The 21,596-nt window shown below is 58.7% G+C and overlaps 2 protein-coding genes across 5 annotated transcripts; one reads left to right on the forward strand and one right to left on the reverse strand.

The window, feature by feature from the left end:
• Window positions 1-519: 519 nt before the first annotated feature.
• Window positions 520-11,551, forward strand: LOC117007069 (basic proline-rich protein-like). The gene is given in 15 exon segments (XM_033079951.1): window positions 520-1,296; window positions 5,205-5,282; window positions 5,708-5,956; window positions 7,497-7,625; window positions 7,715-7,822; window positions 7,965-8,041; window positions 8,146-8,258; window positions 8,352-8,524; window positions 8,609-8,724; window positions 8,726-8,841; window positions 8,844-9,019; window positions 9,197-9,403; window positions 10,093-10,233; window positions 10,742-10,849; window positions 11,064-11,551. Coding segments are annotated over 15 exon segments (1,986 nt in total). The 5' UTR covers window positions 520-1,284; the 3' UTR covers window positions 11,247-11,551.
• Window positions 11,552-11,722: 171 nt separating this feature from the next.
• Window positions 11,723-20,682, reverse strand: PRICKLE4 (prickle planar cell polarity protein 4). Of its 4 annotated transcripts, XM_033079924.1 has the most exons (9): window positions 20,415-20,682; window positions 20,013-20,145; window positions 15,852-15,995; window positions 15,649-15,735; window positions 14,586-14,723; window positions 14,294-14,494; window positions 13,266-13,452; window positions 12,913-13,161; window positions 11,723-12,604 (listed from the first exon to the last, which is right to left on the reverse strand). In XM_033079924.1, the coding sequence occupies exons 3-9, from the start codon at window positions 15,990-15,992 to the stop codon at window positions 12,153-12,155; spliced, it is 1,455 nt and encodes a 484-aa protein (XP_032935815.1). In that variant the 5' UTR covers window positions 15,993-15,995; window positions 20,013-20,145; window positions 20,415-20,682; the 3' UTR covers window positions 11,723-12,152. The 4 variants fall into 4 exon arrangements, with proteins under 4 accessions (XP_032935815.1, XP_032935814.1, XP_032935817.1 ...); XM_033079923.1 differs by lacking the exon at window positions 20,415-20,682 and having other exon boundaries at window positions 20,013-20,281; XM_033079926.1 differs by lacking the exons at window positions 20,013-20,145; window positions 20,415-20,682 and adding an exon at window positions 19,779-19,800.
• Window positions 20,683-21,596: the final 914 nt, after the last annotated feature.

Genomic DNA, 21,596 nt, shown 5'->3' on the forward strand with positions numbered 1-21,596 from the left:
CATCCATCCATCATCCATCCATCCATCCATCATCCATCATCCATCCATCATCCATCCATCCATCATCCATCCATCCATCCATCCATCCATCATCCATCCATCCATCCATCATCCATCCATCATCCATCATCCATCCATCCATCATCCATCATCCATCCATCATCCATCATCCATCCATCCATCATCCATCATCCATCCATCCATCATCCATCATCCATCCATCCATCATCCATCCATCCATCATCCATCCATCATCCATCCTGCTGCAGCCTCCTCTGTCCCTGCTGCTTCTGTCCCCAAACCCCAGCCAGCTAATTGATTTATGGCAATTAGGGCCTCTCATTAAGGGAGCAGATGGAGAACTGGGCATTCTCTGCAGCCAGACCCCACGGATCCCTGTGTGGGGTTTGGAAGGGTTTTACTCCACTCGGTTTTGTGTTTTTTTATTTCCCTTTGGGACCAGCGAGCTGAGCCGGAGCCTCCCTCTCCTCCCTCATCCCCTCCCACGCTCCTGGAAGGTCACGCACTGTCCCCACCTTCCCTGGCTGCAGGATCCGCATGGCCGGACCAGCTCAGACCAGTTCAGACCAGTTGGTTATCAGAGCGTGCCAGCCGGGGATATTCCGGGGGCAGGGAAATGATAAAGGAATGCGCAGGGGGCAGGGCGGGATGGAACCAGCCCGCAGCAACAACACCTATCCCCGCAGCAGGAATTGCGGGGGATCGAGGGGAGGAGAGGCTGTAGGAGCCGGGCTGGCTCGGGAGGGGATGAACTGGGTGAGCAGCGGGTTTGGGACACCCTCAGAGCCGCTGAGGTGACAGAGGTAATGAATGGATTCAAACCTGGTTCGTTAAATCCAACGCGCGCGCTCAGGCTGTGACCGCAGGTATCCGGTAAAACAAACAGCGGCAGGGTGTGGAAAACGCTTGTGCAGGACACACAGAGGTGTGGCATGGACAGAAGGCAGGGTGGCGATGAGGACACCAGAGGAAGACATCGAGCCTTCATCTTCACGAGCACCAAAGGCAGATTACGACCCCCGAGTAACAGGACGCGCAGACGCAGAAACAACGCAGAGTATATCGGAAAACCACAAACACAGGAAATAAAAACTGCATAAAGTTGCGAGAACTCGCCTAAGGCTGTTTTACTCAGCTGTCGCTCGCTAATGAATTTCCTATGATTGATCTAAATTGGCTCCTCCGATTGGTCACAGGTATTTATAACAGCGGACGGACAGACGGACACGCCGGGAGGTGACAGCCAGCGGCAGCTGTCCCGGCATGGCAGAAAAGGTGAGCGCGATGGAGCCGGGTCCTGCCAGGGCTCCCGAACCCTCCCACCCTTCCCTGTCCCCTCCTCGGTCCTGCTCCAGCCCCGGGAATGGGGGTCCCGCTCCCCGAAATATCCCGGCACAAGTTTGGGAGCACCCCGGGGACCGAGGTGCTGGAGCTGGATGGTGCCAGGGGCTGGGGGCGTCCCGGGATCCAGGATCCCCCCTGCTGTGGATATTCCAAACCCTGGGGGTGCAGGGTCCCCTCTGCCATGGATATTCCAAACCTTGGGTGCAGGATCCTGGGGTGCGGGATCCCCTCTCCCATGGATATTCCATGTTCTGGGGGTGCAGGATCCCCAGGGTCTCCTCTCCCACTGATATTCCGTGTTCTGGGGGTGCAGGATCCTGGGGATCCCCTCTCCCGTGGACATTCCCTGCTCTGGGGGTGCAGGACCCCCTCGATCCCCTCTCCCATGGATATTCCATGTTCTGGAGGTGCAGAATTCCCTCTCTATGGATATTCCATCCTCTGGGGGTGCAGGATCCCCTCTGCCATGGATATTCCAAACCTTGGGGTTCAGGATCCCCAGAGTCTCCTCTCCCACTGATATTCCATGCTCTGGGGGTGCAGAATTCCCTCTCCCATGGTTATTCCAAATCTTGGGGGTGCAGGATCCTGGGGATCCCCTCTTCCATGGATATTCCATACTCTGGGGGTGCAGAATTCCCTCTCCCATGGATATTCCAAACCTTGGGGTTCCGGATCTCCGGAGTCTCCTCTCCCACTGATATTCCATCCTCTGGGGGTGCAGGATTCCCTCTGCCATGGATATTCCCTGCCCTGGGGGTGCAGGATCCTGGGGATCCCCTCTCCCATGGATATTCCCTGCCCTGGGGGTGCAGGGTCCCCCTTTCCCAGCACTCCGGGGTGCAGTTTGCTGCTCTTTGGTCTCACCCCGCCGGTAATTCCCAGACTCCCGGAGGAATTTGGCCGCTCGCGGGTATCCGGGGTGTGCGCGCTCCCGCGGCGCTCGGGGGCGGAATCGGGGCCGGGAGAGGGAAGGGAAGAGGAAGGGAAACTCCGAGGGGAGGGACGGGAGAGCTCCGGGCGAGCCGCGGGTGAGAAACTCGGGAGAGATCCGCTCCCGCCGGGAATGGCTGGGGGTGGGCTGCGGGGCCGCGGGGCTGGGGGGCAGGTATGGGGTTGGGGTGCAGGATTGGGTTTGGGGTGAAGTTATGGGTTTGGGGTGCAGTTATGGGTTTGGGGTGCAGGAAGGCAGCATTGGGATTCAGCATTGGGGTGCAGGAAGGCAGGATTGAGGTGCAGTTATGGGTTTGGGGTGCAGGATTGGGGTGAAGTTATGGGTTTGGGGTGAAGTTATGGCTTTGGGGTGCAGGATTGGGACTGGGATTCAGCATTGGGATTCAGCATTGGGGTGCAGGAAGGCAGGATTGAGGTGCTGTTATGGGTTTGGGGTGCAGTTATGGGTTTGGGGTGCAGTTATGGGTTTGGGGTGCAGGATTGGGGTGAAGTTATGGGTTTGGGGTGAAGTTATGGCTTTGGGGTGCAGGAAGGCAGGATTGAGGTGCTGTTATGGGTTTGGGGTGCAGGATTGGGGTGCAGGAAGGCAGGATTGGGGTGCAGAACTGGGATTCAGCATTGGGATTCAGGATTGGGGTGCAGGGGTGCAGGATTGAGGTGCAGTTACGGGTTTGGGGTGCAGGATTGGGATTCAGCATTGGGATTCAGGATTGGAGTGCAGGATTGGGGTGCAGGAAGGCAGGATTGAGGTGCAATTATGGGTTTGGGGTGCAGGATTGGGACTGGGATTCAGGATTGGGATTCAGGTTTGGGATTCAGGACTCAGCTTCAGGTTTGCGTGCAGGATTTGATGCAGGTTTGGGGTGCAGGACTGGGATTCAGGTTTAGGGTGCAGGTTTGGGGTGCAGGATTGGGATTCAGCATTGGGGTGCAGGATTGGATGCAGGTTTGGGGTGCAGGACTGGGATTCAGCATTGGGGTGCAGGATTTGATGCAGGTTTGGGGTGCAGGACTGGGATTCAGGATTGGGGTGTCCCCAGCACCGCCGTGTCCTCGCTGGTGGCCAGGCCAGTGACCCTGGAGGTGTCCCTGTGACCCTGGGGGTGTCCCTGTGGTTCTGGAGGTGTCCCAGTTGTTATGAATGACGTTCTATTTGTCCAATTTATCAAACAGCAAGATTAAATTTAGATACACAGGTTTGAGTACGCACAAAATTGGGCAGGGAGTAATTTGGTATCATTGAGGTTCAGATAAAATATAAAATATAAAATATAAAAGCAAAACCCACTGGGGGTACAGGGAGGGGCTCACCCTTCCTCATGTACCAAAAATCAAGCAAAAAATCCCATTTATATACTCTATGCTAATGTATATATTTGATATATATAATAATGAATAGAATAGAATAGAATAGAATAGAATAGAATAGAATAGAATAGAATAGAATAGAATAGAATAGAATAGAATAGAAATAATAATATATACTTTTATTAACATATATAATACAGAATTTTCTGGAAATCCCCTAGTTTCTATTCCTAAAATCTGCATCACTGTGTTGTGCTGCTCGTGCTTTACCAGCAGTTAGGGGGCTCTCATCCTTTCAGGGTTTTATTTCTGAGGAAGGCTCTTTGACTTCCTCGTGCTCCCTGTGTGTCCTGCTGGGGGTTCTGTACCCAAGCCTGTGTTCCCACAGTAAAACCTTTGGAATGATCCCAATTTGCCCCATCCCAAGGTCAAAACTTTTTATTTCTAGATGCTGCTTATCAAACCTACACCCTCCTACTCCCACCGAACATCTGGAGGATTCCATCAGCTTTGTCTCACCATTTCCTTTTCCCTTTTTGCTTTTTAACAATTATTCTCTATTAATCTGAGCACAGTTTTGCTATCACAGTTCAGATTTACAGTAATTTCACCATTATAAGATGCACCATTTTGATTGAAATTTTGGTCCGAACCTGAAGTGAGGTTTATAATCAGGTGTGGTTTATATATGGACAGAGAATGAAAAGTTGCTGTTTTAGTTTGGAGGACAGGTGTCTGCTGAGAAAGGCAGGAGCTTCTCTTTGAAATGGAGAATGTAAACCCCCTCCCTCCAAATTACTATAATTTTGAAATCAAGGGGCTCTCAGGCAAAGACATGGGAATTAGGAATAACAGTTCTTTACTAGGGAAATTAAAATAGAAATACAGCACTACAAAGAAACAAACCCCAAACCCTGACACAGTCAGAGTACAGCCTGACACCCGTCAGGCAGGGTGTTGGCAGCAGTGCCATCCCATGGTGGCTGCATCCTCCTGCAGTGACAGATGTGGCTCAGCTGGAGCAGTGCTCCTGTACAAGGTGCAGTTTCCCTCTAAAGCTCCAGTGGGGATGTGGAGAAATCCGGTTTTCCTCTGGAGTCCAGTGGAGAAAGGGGCTCCCTTAGTGTCCCAAAACCTCTGTTTTTATCTTGGTAAGAAATGTTGGGCTCTTCCCCCTGGCTGGAGCAACTCCCAATGGGATGCAGTAATTTTATCAGTGCCACAGTGGGACTCAATGGCCATGAGCAGAAAATGACTGGCTGGAGGAAGGATGGGTTGTGAAAAGATAAAGAACACTGCCCCAGCTGGTTTATAAACCATGGCCATGAACAGGAGATATCCCATGAGATAAAGAACACTGCCCCAGCTGGTTTCCATGGATGCCCATTAGCAGAATATCTCCCACAGAGATCAGGATCACTGCCCCACCCTCAGCAGATGCTGATAGAACAGACACCTTTGATCACATCCTGTGTTGCAGCGTGCGGCAGCAGCGCTGGTGGCACCTGGCTGGCAGTGTCCCCAAGCTGGCAGTGACATCCTGTGGCAGAGCTGAGCCAGCCCCTCTGTCCTTGCAGCTGATCCCGCAGCTCCAGGAGCCCCCCCCGGGCAGGATGTTCCCCCCCCGGGGCCACAGGAGGGGCCACCCCAGGCAGGTACGTGGGGCTGGGGCTGTCCTGGCTGCTGGGGCTCCATCCCTGGGGTGCTGGGGCTGCCCTGGGTGCTGGGGCTCCATCCCTGGGGTATTTGGGCTCCCCTCTGTGCTCTCTGCTCCTCTGGGTACTCCCTGCTCCATCCCTGGGTGCTCCCTGCTCCCCTGAGTGCTCTCTGCTCCATCCCTAGGGGTACTGGGGCTGCCCTGGGTGCTCTCTGCTCCATCCCCTGGGTGCTCTCTGCTCCTTTCCTGGGTGCTCTCTGCTCCCCTGGGTGTTCTCTGTTCCATCCCTGGGGTGCTGAGCAGCCAGGAGGACCCCACTGCAGTTTTTGGGGCAGTTTGGGATCACCTGGGCAGCTCCTGCCTCCCCATCCCTGCTGCACCCAGGGGGTCTCACCCAGGGGTCTCACTCTGATCTCTCCACAGCCCGGCCCGTGGTGGGATGGGCCAAGGCCATGTCCCCCTCCTGGCCCTGAGGACACCTGGGGGGAGCCACCCTGGGGTCCCCCACCCTGGGGGGAGCCTCCCTGGCATGAACCACCCCGGCATGAGCCACCCCGGCATGAACCACCCCGGCATGAACCACCCCGGCATGAACCACCCTGGCATGAACCACCCTGGCATGAACCACCCCAGGAGCAGCAGCACAGGAGATGGCAGCACAGGCAGCACCAGGTGAGGGCCAGGGCTGGGGGGGATGTCCCAGGATGTGTCACAGGGCTGGGGGAGATGTCCCAGGATGTGCCAGGGCTGGGGGAGATGTCCCAGGATGTGTCCCAGGGCTGGGGGAGATGTCCCAGGATGTGCCAGGGATGGGGGAGATGTCCCAGGATGTGTCACAGAGATGGGGGAGATGTCCCAGGATGTGTCACAGGTTTGGGGGGGATGTCCCAGGATGTGTCAGGGCTGGGGGAGATGTCCCAGGATGTGCCAGGCAGGGTGGGAGATGTCCCAGGATGTGTCCCAGGGCTGGGGGAGATGTCCCAGGATGTGCCAGGGATGGGGGAGATGTCCCAGGATGTGCCAGGGATGGGGGAGATGTCCCAGGATGTCTCACAGGGCTGGGGGAGATGTCCCAGGATGTGCCAGAGATGGGGGAGATGTCCCAGGATGTGTCCCAGGGCTGGGGGAGATGTCCCAGGATGTGCCAGGCAGGGTGGGAGATGTCCCAGGATGTGTCAGAGATGGGGAGGATGTCCCAGGATGTGTCAGGCAGGGTGGGAGCCTCAGAATTTGTCAGGGAGACTCTCCCAGGGAACCCCCAGGCACAGAAAGGAAACCCTGGCTCCCTAAATTCCAAAAGTTATGGAGCTGATTTGTGTCTAAAGGATTCCAGGACTAAGAATAGCAAAACAAATATATTTACATAGGTGAAATAAATGATTTATTTCGATGGATGGTGATGATTGGACTGAAGGATCTCAAGCAGGTGTCTGCAGTGCAGTGTGGATGGTTAGAACCAGGGCACTGCTTATTAAATCAATAATTTCTAAGTTAATTGGTGTTACTCACCCAGACCCACACAAATCTCTTTGGCTCAGCCTCCAGGAGTGACCCTGAGGGGCTCCAGAAAGGAATCCACACTCACTCCTGCGAGGGCTGTGCTGGAAATTCTGCTGCTCAGAGCTGGGGTTGAGCTTTTACAGCATGGAGTGACGGATGGAGGGGGTTTTGTGGAGCATTTGTCCTTTAAAAAGCGATTGCTGCCCTCTGGTTCCTCCCAGGAAACATCTGCCCCAGTTTCCTGCCCGTGCCATTGCTCTCAGGGTTTCACATCCTCGCCGGGTTTCGTTTGGGGATGTTGGGGTCACGCTGCTCTCAGTGCTCTCCACCAGCCTGACCCCCCCTCCCCTGCTGCTGATTTTCACAGGGAGGTGAAATCAGAGCTGTTTCACCCTAATTTCACCCTGCTGCAAGGAGGGAGCCACCGACAAATCCAGGGCAGGGGAAGGAGCTGAGGGTCGCAGTGGGGAGAGGGAACAACCAAAAAAGCAGAAAATCCCAGTGGGATGTGTCCTCACCAGTGACCACTGCCACTGCAGCCCAGTCCTGGGGACCCCAGAGCCCTCCCTGACCCTGCTGATGTCCCCTGGCAGGAGGAGGGGACATGGGGACCCCAGAGCCCTCCCTGACCCTGCTGATGTCCCCTGGCAGGAGGAGGAGGGGACATGGGGACCCCAGACCCTTCCCTGACCCTGCTGATGTCCCCTGGCAGGAGGAGAATGGGAGATGGGGACCCCAGGACTGTCCCCCACAGCCCCCCTGCGATTTCCCAGGACCTGAGAACGGCTTTGGAGACGGCTGGCACCCGGTGAGGGGTGATGAGCAGAGGGGTGGCAGCTTTGTGAGTGTCCCCTGGTGTCCCCATCCCCATTGCAGCCCAGTCCCGGAGCACCCAGAGCCCTCCCTGACCCTGCTGATGTTCCCTGGCAGGAGGAGAATGGGAGATGGGGACCTCAGGACTGTCCCCCACAGCCACCCTGGGGTTTCACAGAAGATTTCCAAGGAGCTGAGAACGGCTTTGGGGACGGCTGGCACCCGGTGAGGGGGGAGTGGCAGCCCCAGGAGCCAGTGGCTAAAATGGGGCAGGGGCCACTCAAGGTGACAAGGACAGTGTGTGGGGACAATGACAGCATCCCCTGTGCCATCCCCTGTCTAAAGCCACCCCAATCACTCCCTGCAGGAGCTGCTGCCTGGTTCCTGGGCTGAATTCCCCGAGGAGGAGCAGCCCCCACCCTGGCCCCCCTCCGGCCCTCCACGGTGTGTGCCATGCTGGGGTGGGCTCGGGGGGTGACAATGGGGGACACCAGCAGTGTCCCTGCCTAGGCTGGCATTGCAGAGCCCCCCTCCCTGTGCTCCTGCAGGAATCCCGGAGCTTTCCGGGGTCACCCCCCGCCCTGGAGACGCTGTCCCCGCAGGAGCCACCTCCGGGAGCTGACCCCGGTCCCCCCGGCGTGGTGTCCCCGACCCCCCCGAGGTCTGTGCTGACCCCGTGCTGCCTCCTGGCTGTCCTGCAGCCTCTCCCAGCGCAGGCTGAGCACTTCCTCCCGCTGTTTTCCCCACCCTGCAGCTCACAAATCACACTCCAAGAGGAGCCAGCCGGTGGCCAGGAAGGAGCTGCAGCCCCCGGAGCCCCCCCAGCCCCCGGAGCCCCCCCAGCCCCCGGAGCTCCCCCGGCCCCCGGAGCCCCCCCAGCCCCCGGAGCCCCTCCAAGGTGCAGCAGAGAGGCCGGAGCAGCCGCAGGTTGTTGGGTTTGACCTGTCCCCTCGCCAGCCCAGCCCGAGTGTGCTCACCCTGAGCCTCGCACGCTGTGCTGGTTCCCTGCAGGATGTGCCAGTGGGGAGTGGGGATGTCCCGGAGCCCCCCGGTTTGGAGAGCCCAGCTGCCCGTCCTGGTGCTGTGGAGGTGCTGGTAGGAGATTCCTCTGCTCCTGGGGTGCTCCCAGGGCTGCTCCCACCTCTGGAGCTGCTGGAACATCTCTCTCCTCTCTCACCCAGCTCTTCTCCTCTCTGCCTCGCTGTCTCTTTGCCAGGGATGGAATTTTTCCAGGCTCTTCTCCGTGATTTCCTGTGGGTTTTAGTGCATCCCATGCCGGGATCCTCACGGCATTGCTGTCCCCAGGTGGAGCTGGAAGCTGGGCAGACCCCTGTGTGCAGCCAGGAGCGGGATCCCTGTGCTTTGGGAACAGATCCAGCCCCTCTGGAGGAGACCTCCAGGCATCCTGAGATCCAGGATGAGGTATGGCACTGCTGGGAGGTGTCAGCTCCAGGCTCCCCAAATCCTCCCCACACAGCTTCCCCTGGGGGTGTTTTCTGTTCCCACCCTAAAGCAGAGCCTGGAGGGAGGCACAGCCCCCTCCCCAAACCCTTTGTCCCCTCGCTGTGACTCTGCAATGCCCCTGGGGTGTTTGCACAGGCAGAGCCGTGCAGTCCAGCTGTCCCCAAGGCTGGCAGCGGGCAGGGGTCACATCCCCAGAGCCCAGCAGCCCCTCCAGACCCTGCCAGGAGGGAACGGCTGGAATCCAGCTCCTCTGGAGAGGCGGGGGCTGAGCTCAGCCCGCATTCCTGGGAGCAGCCACCACGTGGAGCTGGAGAAGCCGAGGCAGAAGCTGCCCAGGACGGGGTGAGTTTGGGATGTGGGGCAGCTCTGTGGCGTGTCCCCACCCCATGGGGCTGGCATTGCTGTCCCCTGTCCCAGCACAGCCACCTTCTCCTCCCTGGAGTGTCCCCACCCCATGGGGCTGTGCTGGCATTGCTGTCCCTCTGTCCCAGCACAGCGTGTCCCCTCCCCATGGGGCTGTGCTGGCATTGCTGTCCCCTGTCCCAGCACAGCCACCTCCTCCTCCCTGGTGTTTCCCCTCCCCATGGGGCTGTGCTGACATTGCTGTCCCCTTGTCCCAGCACAGCGTGTCCCCTCCCCATGGGGCTGTGCTGGCATTGCTGTCCCCCTGTCCCAGCACAGCGTGTCCCCACCCCATGGGGCTGGCATTGCTGTCCCCTGTCCCAGCACAGCGTGTCCCCTCCCCATGGGGCTGTGCTGGCATTGCTGTCCCCTGTCCCAGCACAGCGTGTCCCCACCCCATGGGGCTGTGCTGGCATTGCTGTCCCCTGTCCCAGCACAGCCACCTCCTCCCTGGTGTGTCCCCACCCCATGGGGGCTGTGTTGGCATTGCTGTCCCCTGTCCCAGCACTGCCACCTCCTCCTCCCTGGTGTGTCACCTCCCCATGCGGCTGTGCTGGCATTGCTGTCCCCTGTCCCAGCACAGCCACCTCCTCCTCCCCCAGCCCCTCTCTGTCCCTCGGTCTCTGCAGAGCCTTCAGCCACTGGAAAACCCTCAGGTGCCTCCAGGATGTGCAGAGCTCGAGGCCCAGCCCAGCCAGGCTGCTCCTGGTGCCTGCAGCACCCCAGGGACCCGCCCGGGGCCCCAGCCTGGGGCTGCTGAGACAAACCCGGTACGGGGTCCTGGCACCCCCAGGTCCCTGGGGTGTCCCGGGCTTGGGGACACTGCCACACCCAGAGGGGATCCCTGTGCCTGCAGGGTGCCAGGCTGGGGTTAAAGGGCAGCTTTGTCTGGAGGCAGAGCCCGTGTCGGCCCCGCTGCTGGCGGTGCTGATAAACGGGACACGGCTGGGACAGAAGCCAGGGAAGGAACAGGAGCTCGGGAGTGCTGGAGCGTGAACAGCCCTGGGGCTGGAGCTCTGAGCAAGCTGAGGAGAACCTTCCAGAGCAGCTTAATTACTGCCTAATGAGGGAGAGAAATTGGGGCAGAGGGGGAGTGGGGGCAGCTCTGGCACCCAAGGGAAGGGTGACAAACCAGCAGCTCTTCCACAGGGTGACCAGCACTGGACTGGTGACCAGTCCTGGACTAATGACCAGCACTGGACTAATCCAGCACTGGCAGCCCCAGTTTGGCCCAGTCCCTTTCCCCTGTGACCCTTCCTTGCCTTTGGCACCTCCCAGGCTGTGTCTGGCCAGCACCAGCTCTGCTCCCTGCTCCCCACTCCGTTCCCGGCCGGCGTCGATCTGCGCTCGGCTGCTGTCCTGGCCAAGAAGGCAGAGATCGAGCTGGTGAGTCCCCAGGATCAACACTGATGGGGGATCTCACCTGAGGAGCTCTGGGAGCGATGCTGGGTGGTGGGAGATGTGAATTTGGCGTTCTGGGGGGTGCTGTGGGCATTAAGGGGCTTGCAGGGGCTCAGATGATGTTGGGGGTTTGTGCACTAAAATCCGGGGTGGTTTGGTGCTGGTTTTGGGGTGCTGACCCCTTGACCCTTCCCTACAGTCGTACCAGCAGTTCAGCCTGACCATTGCCGTGGTGGCCACGATGCTGCTGCAGAAGGAGCCCTCGATGGAGGCGGCGCTGGGGCTGGCGCTCAGGGCCAACCTCCGGCAGCGCCGCCTGCACCACCTGCAGCAGCTGCGGGATTACATCGACACCATCGACGCGGCCACCGCCAGCCTCTGATGGCAGCCACCCCCTCCTGCCAGCTGGATGGGGGTCGTGGGGGCTGGGACAGCGCTGTGACAGCGCTCTGGGGTGCTCAGGAGGGTGCTGAGCCTGCGGGGTGAGGTGGGAGGTGTTGGCAGCTCTGTTGGAGAAGGAGGGTGAGCGGGGTATGTTCGGTTTTAGCCCTGCCCAAACCCCTGAGGGCAGCAAAAGTTTTACTGGTTCTACTGGAGGGTGATGGGAGGGAGGGCAGCAGTCCCTCTCCTCCGTTCCTGATTAACCCAGTGGGAGTTTTTAGGTTTAAATCTACAAATAAACCACGTTCCCTTTGCAGCCCTTGCTCTGCCGTTGTTGTGTTCCTGCTCTGCTGGGGCTGACGGGGAGGGGTTCACCGTGGGACCCCTCAGAGGGCAGAGGTCACCCCGGGCATGTCCCTGTCCTGGTGACACTGTCAGTGTCACAATGGGCTGGGCAGGAACGGGGCAGACCCTGCCTTCAGATTTCAGCCAAACTTTATTGGAGCTTCGTCATCGGCAGAGCTGCGCCCCTGTCCCCTCCCCGTGGTGACAGCAGGACAGGGTGGCACCAGGGATGGAGAGCAGGTGTCAGTGGGGCACAGAGGAGCCCAGGGGGGTGATGCAGGCAGCTGCCCTTGTCTGGAGCTCTGGCTGCTCTCCCTGCCGTGTTGGAGGTGCTGGAGGCCCGGCCCGGGCTGCTGGCCCCGCTCCCTTCCTGCTTTACCTGTTCCTAATTGCAGGAGAGGCTGGCAGGAATTGCAGCCTCTGCTCTGCCAGCAGCTCCCTGGGGGGAAGGATCCCAGCAGCTTCTCCCACCCGCCTTGGGCCGCGTCCAGGACGCACTTGGAACGTGTTGAGGCCCTGGCAGGACCTGGCAGGACCTGGCAGTGCCACTCAGGCCCCGCTGTTAGGACACACTGCAGTGCTTGGCCGTCCTGCCCCTGCCCCTCCCTTGGGGCTCCCTGCCCAGGGAATTCATCCCAGGCTTGGGGATGGGCTTCCCAAAAAAGAAACCCTCCTGCTCCGAGTCCGAGTCCGAAGATGAGGAGCAGGTGGGACACCAGGAGTCGTCCTCCTCCGTGCCATCCTCTGCCGTGTGTCGGGGAGGGGAGGTGCCCGCTGGGAACTGTGGGTTTGCATTGCCAGCGGCTCTTCGGGGGTCAGGGCTCCCCAAAAGCGGGGGGCCCGAGGCTCCAGGCTGGTTGGGCTGCTCTGGGCTGGGCTGGGGGGATGAGGGGTGGCCGGCTGGGGGTCCCAGTGTCCCCTTGGCAGCGTCGCTGCTCCGCTCCCGTGTGGCTGCTCCGGCATCCTCGGGGCTCCTGAACGCGGGGTGCACCGAGGGCTGCTCCAAAAACGCCTCTGCAAGAGGAATTGGGTGTGAGGGAGGAAGGAGAAGCTGAGTGTCCTCTCACAGCAAAGGCTGGGACAGACAAAGCCACCCCAGGTGCCACCACGGGAGATGAGCTGGGGGTTTATCCCCTCTTCCCACCCCAGGTGCCACCACGGGAGATGAGCTGGGGGTTTATCCCCTCTTCCCACCCCAGGTGCCACCACGGGAGATGAGCTGGGGGTTTATCCCCTCTTCCCACCATGTCACATCCCCATAAAGTCCCCAGGGGCTGGATTTGCTCCCAGTCCCCTCCCACCCCACAGCAGCAGGATCCTACCAGCCCCTTCCCCGCGCTGCCTGCAGCCCCCCGTGCAGTCGGGGGATGGAGCGGAGGCGAAAGCCGAGTCGGAGGATTCGGAGGAGGTGGAAGCGGCGTCCTGGCCGCAGGTGTCGGAGCAGAAGAGGCGGCCCCGGCGGCAGGTGAGCGGCTGTCCCCGCAGCGCCTTGCGGCACCGGCTGCAGCACAGGCAGGAGGCTCGGGCGTGCCAGTGCAGCCCCTGGTGTGTCACCTCCTCGCTGTCAGCACCTGCGGGGCACCCACGGCTCAGGGAAAGGCTCTTCCTTCCCGTGGGCCAAAATCCATCCTCCCGGAGGCTGTGCCAGCCCGGGGAGAGGGGGTCGGGGCTGTACCGATGGGGTCCCCGCAAGCCTGGCACGGCTCGGCGAAGAGGCTCTCGAAGCAGCCCCGGCAGCACGGCCGGCCGCTCCTCATCACGTAGCGCTGCCCGCGCAGGGGCTCCTCGCACTCCAGGCAGCAGAAATGCTCCAGGTGCCAGCGCCGGCCCTCGGCCTCGATGCACTCCTCCATGAAGATCAGCTGGATGGGGAAACAGCGTGACATTGTCTCAGCATCCTTCTGGAGAGGGGAAACCACCCCCTCATTCTCTCAGCAGCCCTCTGGAGTGGGGAAACAATCCCCCATGCTCTCAGCATCCCTCTGGAGAGGGGAAACCACCCCCCATGTTCTCAGCATCCCTCTGGAGTGAGGAAACCACCCCCCCCCATCCTCTCAACATCCCTCTGGAGAGGGGAAACAGCCCCCCATAGTCTCAGCACCCACTGGAATGAGGAAACAGCCACCCATCCTCTCAGCACCACTTTGGGGTGGGGAAACCACCCCCCATCCTCTCAGCATCCCTCTGGAGTGGAAAAACCACCCCCCATGCTCTCAGCATCCCTCTGGAGTGGGGAAACACCTCCCATCCTCTCAGCACCCACTGGAAAACCCGCGGTGCTTTGCTGTGCTCAGGAGTGCAGCCCCCAGCCTGTCGAGCTCTCTGCAAGGCTCAGGAAGGAACATTCCTCCAGCCCATCAGAGGTTTGGATGCATTTGGAGCCCCCAGCTCTGCAAGGCTCAGGAAGGAACATTCCTGCAGCCCATCAGAGGTTTGGATGCATTTGGAGCCCCCAGCTCTGCAAGGCTCAGGAAGGAACATTCCTGCAGCCCTTCAGTGGTTTGGATGGATTTGGAGCCCTGAGCCTCTGAGACTCTCTGCAAGGCTCAGGAAGGAACATTCCTGCAGCCCATCAGTGGATTTGGATGGATTTGGAGGCCCCAGCCTGTGGGACTCTCTGCAAGGCTCAGGAAGGAACATCCTGCATCCCCTCTGAGGTTTGGATGGATCTGAGGTCCAAGCCTCCCCCTGCCCGGCTCCCACCTGGTCGCAGGAGGCGCAGCGGGGTCGGAAGAGCTCGGCGTGGTGCCGCCCGCAGTAGATCCTCCCATCCTGCTGGAAGTAGATGAGATCCACCAGCTGCTGCTGGCAGAAGTGGCAGGAGAAGCAGGACGGGTGCCAGAACTGATCCCCCAGGCGAGACGCCGAAATCCCCGGGTCCCCTTTGTTCAGCCTCCGGCCGCACTGCGAGACACAGCGACACCAGGTTTGGGGCCAGGTTGGTTTTTGGGGAGGGGTCCCTGGTGGGGAATGGGTGCTGGAGGGGACACCTCACCTTCCTGCAGGGACAGCCATGGCAGGGACCTGGCACAGGACACGCCAGGCCCTGTCCCAGAGCCTCCTGCCTGCGGCGGGCGCTGAAGGCTCGGAGCTGGCGCCGCTCCTCCTCGGCCAGGTCCGGGCAGTACCGCTCCTGTGGGACACAGGGGAGGGCAGGATTGTAGTTTTTTATATTTCTTATATTTTTATAACCCTGCAATTCTTTAGGGTGTAACTCTATACATGGGGGACAGGATGCCTCGAGGTTTTAGCTTTTTATATTCCTCATACATTTATAACCCTGCAATTCTTCAGGGTATAACTCTGAACTCTATACACGGGGACAGGATGCTTTGGGATTTTAGTTTTTTATATTTTTCATACATTTATAACCCTGCAATTCTTCAGGGTATAACTCTATACACGGGGGACAGGATGTCTTGGGATTTCAGCTTTTTATATTTTTCATACATTTATAACCCTGCAATTCTTTAGGGTACAACTCTGAACTCTATACATGGGGGACAGGATGCTTTGGGATTTTAGTTTTTTATATTCCTTATACTTTTATAACCCTGCAATTCTTTAGGGTATAACTCTATACACGGGGAACAGGAGGCCTTGGGATCTTAGCTTTTTATATTTTTCATGCATTTGTAACCTGCAATTCTTTAAGGTGTAACTCTAAACTCTATACACTGGCTGCTAGCTGCTACTTTCCCATTTTTACAAAACAATTCCTCTCCAGGCCTGGGAATCAAGGACACCTCACTGACCCAGGTCCAGAGAAATGTAAACAAAAGCGAGTTGGGGGCAGCAAACTTGAGGTAAATGACTTCATTACCTGAAGCTGTAATTGAAAAATTAACCCCCAATATGCAAATGGACCAAATTTATAAAGCCCATGACTCATTGTCCATTTTGGGTGTAGCTTTGGGGGCTCTGTCTACCTAAAATGTACCTGGAGACCCTTTAATAAATATAAATATGCTTTTTATTCCCTTAATTTTGTCTGGTTTTAGGCAGCCCATAAGGGTGAGCCCGGGGAGGGGAGCAGCACCCAAAAAGAGGATTCTCACATCGCAGTCCTGAGGAGGCAGCTGCTGCAGGAGGGCTCTGGCTCGGCTCCTGTCAGAGGCAGAGCGGGGCCCGGAGCACGGCAGGACCTGGGGACAAACAGGGAATTTCACACGAGGGTTAAGCTGTGCTTGGCTCAGAGCTGTGTGTTAACCCCGGGAAAGGGGGTGCTGTGCTGTGCTGTGGTGTGGGGAGTGCTGCCCACCTCGGGCTCGGCGGGAGGTTCCAGGTACTCCTCCAGGGCACAGCCGGAGTCGCTGTCGGACGAGGCCGGGGGCAGAGCGGTGCTGGTGCCGCACGGGGAGGGCTCGTCCCGCTGGGGCCATGCAGGGCTGGGCAGGGACATGAGCTGGGGACAGAGAGACAGAGCTGTCAGACACGAGGCAGGGAGCAGGAGCCATCCCAGACACGGGTGCTGTGCCCACCTGGCAGCAGGACAAGCAGGAGGGACCTGGGGATGCTCCAAAGCACCTCGAGAATTTCAGCTGAACCACTGCAGGGGGGCAGGGGGTTTGGGGGGTCCTTTCTCTTTGGGGGTTACAGCAAAACCACACTGAGGGTACAGAAGTGGGATGGGATGGGGTGGGATGGGATGGGATGGGATGGGATGGGATGGGATGGGATGGGATGGAGATGGGGAGGGAAGGGAATGGGATGGGGATGGGATGGGGATGGGATGGGGATGGGATGGGGATGGGGAATGGGGAATGGGGAATGGGGATGGGGATGGGAATGGGGATGGGAATGGGAATGGAGATAGGAATGGGGATGGGAATGGGAACAGGGATGGGATGGGATGGGAATGGGAACAGGGATGGGATGGGATGGGATCCATGGGATGGGATGGGATGGGATGGGAATGGGAATGGGGAATGGGAATGGGGATGGGATCCATGGGATGGGATGGGGATGGGGATGGGGATGGGGAGGGAAGGGAATGGGAATGGGGATGGGAATGGGATCCATGGAATGGGATGGGATCCATGGGATGGGATGGGGTGGGATAGGGATGGGGATGGGATGGGATGAGATGGCATGGGATCCATGGCATGGGATTCATGGGATGGAGATGGGGATGGGGATAAAGGCAGGAAGGGAAGACCCCAAATGCTCAAGCTGGAACAGGTTTTGGAAAACAGCCACACCCACAGCAGGAGCTCTCCCCCAGCTGCCACCAGCCCTTTGCTGGCACGGCTCACCCCAGGTTTAGTGGCCCATCCCTGAGCGGGAACACACCGAGGTTGAACCCAATTCAGTGGAAAACAATTCCTTTCCCTGGGGCTGCCATTGTTGTGCCCAGGGCTGTTCCTGCCCAGCCCACACCGCACTCCTGGCTCGGGGTTACTCAGTGCAAACCCATCCGGTGCCGTCCCCTCCTCCCCACGCTTCCACCGCGCTTCCTTCCTGCCCTGGCTTCCCAAAACAAAGGCGAGATGCTGATGTGCTGGCTCCTGGGGTTCCCTGGATGCCAGCCCAGAGCCTGCTGCCCTCAGCCTGCCTTCCTGCCCTGCCATGGTGAGCAGGGTGGGGAAATCATGGGGCTGTGACCAAAAATCCGCAGGGATTCACTCCTGCAACGCCCACCGTGGATGGATCAACTCCTCTGCAAAATGAAAATGTTCCATGCATCAAATTGTCACAGGGATGAGGGGTGAGAATCCCCACACATGAAATTTTGGTTCTCCTACACCTCTGTCACCACCAGGACCTGTTCCCTGCTCCACACTGGGATTGTGCTGCTGTGTCCCCCCTGTCAGGGACATCCCAGTGTCCCCAACACCTCCAACACCCCCAGCTCAGCCCCTGCTCCCCGTGTGCCCCTTCAGGGTGCTGGGATGTGGCACCAAAGGGGGCAGGAGGGATCAGCAGGGCCAGCTCAGGCTCCCTGCCCTGCTGCCAGGTCAATGATTAACGCTGCAGATCTGCTAATCAGAGATAAAACACTGCTGGCTTTTTCCTGCCGTTTGGGGTCTGGAACCCTGGGGCTGCTTGGAAGGTGTTGTTCAAAGCTGTGCTGTGGGATAGGGATGAAATAATCTGGTTTGGCTGTGTGTTTGCTGTCCAAAAAGAGCCCTGGCCTTGCTGGATTGGCAGGCCAAGAAACATCTTGGCTGTGCAGGAGAAGCAGAGACCCTGGGGATGCTGAGTGGGGACTCTCGTGTCCACCCTTGTGTCCACCCTTGTGTCCACTCTCGTGTCCACCCTTGTGTCCATCTATAAGGATGAAATAATCTGGTTTGGCTGCGTGTTTGCTGCCCAGAAAGAGCCCTGGCCTTGCTGGATTGGCAGGCCAGGGAAAGCCTTGGCCCTGCAGGAGGAGCAGAGACCCTGGGGATGCTGAGTGGGGACCCTCGTGTCCAGCCCAGCTCTGCTGCTGGTTTGGGGAAGGTGTCCCCAACTCTCCCTCCCCTGGAAGGTGGGGGACATTCCCAGGCTGTGATGCCTCATTAATCCTCCAAGCTGCATTTGTGTAATCTCCTGGAGCTCTGCTGTTAATTAGACCCCTGTGATGCTCCGGGGACCCAGCGGTGCCAGCCTGGGGCACAGTGACCCCATCCAAGGGCCACCAGCACGGCGGGGTGGCACTGGGGGACACTTGGGCAGGCTCCTGGCTGCTGTGAACGCACGGGGATGTGCTGTAGAGCCCGGCCCAGCCCAGTTTGATGTGATTACGCTGGCTGGCAGCCGTCTGGGCTGTAAACAAGTCCCTGTAATTAGCCCCAGACGGTGACAGAGGTACGCGCCTCCCATGCTAAAGAGCCAGGCAGCCCCAACAGGTCTGGCTCCTCTGCTCCCCGAGCCTGTCCCCTCTTCCTTCCTGCCCTCCCCGGCTGCCTGCGGGCACTCCCGCTGCTGCCCCTCCCTGCCCAGGGACACAGGGATGCTCCCAGCCTGCCCCAGACCCGGGGGAGGTGGCACCGTGGTGGCACTTTGGGGGAGCTGCTCTCTGTGCCAGCGGGGACGTGTGACAGACCAGTCGGGCAGGCTGGGTGGCACTGGCTGTCATTTGGCTGTAAATCCTCCTGTCCTGCCTGTGGCAGCTCCTCCGGATGCGTTTGCCCAAGCTCCTCTCGCTCTCCTCCAAAGGATCGGAAGCCGTGGCAGCTCGCTGGGTACAGGAGGCTGAAATTCCTGGCAGAACTAATCTGATTTGGCTCCCCGGGAGCAGCCCCCGTCTCCAGCTGGCTGTGTGGGCTCCCAGCCCTCTGCTGCCAAGGTCACACATTAACTTGGAACTCAGCCCAGCACTGCATCCCTGCCTCAACTCGGCTTTTGCAGCGTCCCCAGGAAACACAACATCTCCAAAAAGCCCCTCAAAGCACCCAGCAGCACTGGCAGCTCCGTGCTGGCCTCACCCACGGCATAACCTGTTTTTGTTTGAGCTGCCGTCAACACAGCTGCGCTGGAGGAGCGAGGAATAAAGATGGGGAGCAGTAAAGATGCAGAGCAATAAAGATGCAGAGCAATAAAGATGATGCAGAGCAATAAAGATGCAGCTTTTGGGGTGAGATAAGCTGAGGTCTGGCAAGGAAAGCCGGAGCAGCGAGTCCTGCCCGACCTGGAGCCGGTCTCACCGAGGAGCCCACGGTGCCTTTTGGACCTGGGGTGGCTCCAGGTGGGGCAGCCCTTGGTGGCACCGCTGGGCTCAACAGCCCCCAAAATGATGGGGGAGGGTCTCAGCATCCTGCTCTGCCACACAGCGCTGTGACACCAGAGGGGACAGCGGCCTGTTGGCTCACCCGGGGATGTGCCAGTGCTGCAAAAAGCTTTTCCTGCAGTGTTTTATCTCAATCCCGCAGGGAGCAGTAACCCATTAACCCACCCTGGCTCACCCGGCCGTACATCCGTAGGGACAGACCCAGACTCCCGCCCCTCCTCTCCCCGTGACCACCAGGATGAAGATTCGCGACCCCTCCTCTCCCAGTGACCACCAGGACGAGGATTCACGACCCCTCCTCTCCCTGTGACCCCCGGGATGAAGCCCCCCACCCCTCCCTGTGACCACCAGATTTCATCCCGGCACTTCTGAAGGGTCGCAGCTCCATCCCCGATCCCGAAATCATTCCCGGCCAGTCCCGGCTGGAGCAGGGATGGACGGAGCTGCCCCCCTTCCCTGAGCCCCTCTGCGCACCTGCAGAGCCTGGCACGATGGAGTGGACGTCACCTCCTGCTCCAAGAGGACATTTCCCGAAAACAAAGACCGCGGGGACAACGATATTCTCTCTTCAAACAGCCAAAATCCCCCCGCTCTGCCTCCTTCCCTTCCCCTCCCGGAGCCTCGTTGTCTCCATCTCCCTCTCCCCACCTCCATCTCCACTCGGAGCCGGGACAGCCGAGCCCGTGAGTCCCTTCCAGCCGTCCGTACCTGTCCTTTCCCGGCTCTCCGGGCCCCGCTCTCCGCCGCTCCGGGCTCTGCCGCCCGCTCCAGCCGCGCTCCGGCCGCCGCCGTCCCGCCCTGCTCCGGAGAACGCGAGCGAATGGAGCCCGGGCTGGCAAAACTTTGCAAAGCGAAAGGAAAACATCCAAGCTCAGTCAGGGAAACGCTTTTTTTTTTTTTTTCTTGCTTTCCTCTCTCTCTTTTTTTTTTTTTCCCTGCCTGCCCAGGCACTGGCTCCGCGGCAGCCGGGGTCCTAATTAGAGGCTTTTTAGCCTAAACCTCGGGAGCCAGCCAATGGCTGGAATTCCAGGGCAGGCAGGGAGGGGAAGGGGGGGGGACATTAACCCTACAGGGGAAAGAGCTGCCGATGACATCTGGCTCGCTCCTCACCTCTCATTTTCCGAGCGCCCGCGCCCTTCCCTCCATCTGCGGCTCGGTTCACCCCAGGTTGCCGTTTGATGACTTTTATGATCCCGCGCGGTGATTTATTTCCCTGCCGAGATCAGAAAGAGTTGAAGCTTCATGAAAGAGGGGGAAGTGTCATTACACCCCAATTGAGAGGTGGAGAAACTTTGGCTGGGCTCTCACAAAGGAGTTAGCCAGCGGCAAGTCAGGATGTCCCAGTTTCCACAAGCCCTGAACACCTGACGAGGCTCCTCCGAGCCATTCCAGACCGGCTCTGACTGCAGCAATTCCACCCGGGCAGGAGTCAGGAGAAAATTTATCAGAGCCTGACGCGAGCCACAGCGTCCTGCTTGTGTTTCACCGTGCTGTAAGATTTTCCTGCCCGCTGATGCGACTTTGGGGGTGACAAAGGGACACAGCATCCCCAAACACCCCCCCCCCCACCATGTGCAGGGATCTCTGTGTGGTCCCGGGAGCTGTGGCTCGTTTTGGGAGCCCTGAGGGGTGCAGATGGCTCGTGTGGGGTCTGGGATGAGGGTCGGGAGTGCAGCCAAGGTGCACAGGGGTGGTGATGGGGCAGAGGAGGTGCCAGGATCCGTGACAGGGTGAGGCTGTGCAGGGCGGTGCTGCTGCTTCATGGAAGTGATTGCCCCATCCCTGGAAGTGTCCAAGGCCAGCTTGTGATGCTTTAAGATTTTAGTTTTTATAATTTTCATGATTGTAATGCTGCAGTTCTTTAGGGTATAACTCTGAACTCCACACACAGCGTGAGCTGCTGCTTTCCCATCCTGGGCAGACACAACAATTCCTCCCCAGGCCTGGGAATCAAGGACACCTCACTGCCTCAGGCCCTGAGAAATGTAAACAAAAGTGATTTTGGGGGGGAGCAAACTGAGGGTAAATAACTTCATTACCTGAAGCTATAATTGAACAGTTAACCCCCAATATCCAAATGGACCAAATTTATAAAGGTGTGAAAACCTGTCAGCCATTGTCCATTTTTGGGTGTAGCTTTGGGAGGCTTTGTGTGCCTGAAACCTGGAGGCCCTTCAATAAATACAACTTTTTTTTATTTCCCTTAATTTTGTTTCAATAATATAACTGCTTTTTATTCCCTTAGTTTTGTCTGGTTTTAGGTAGCCCCAAAAGCAACGTGGGGTGGTGGAA

The sequence above is a fragment of the Catharus ustulatus genome, chromosome 25 (genome assembly GCF_009819885.2).
Source record: "Catharus ustulatus isolate bCatUst1 chromosome 25, bCatUst1.pri.v2, whole genome shotgun sequence".
Lineage (NCBI taxonomy): Eukaryota > Metazoa > Chordata > Aves > Passeriformes > Turdidae > Catharus > Catharus ustulatus.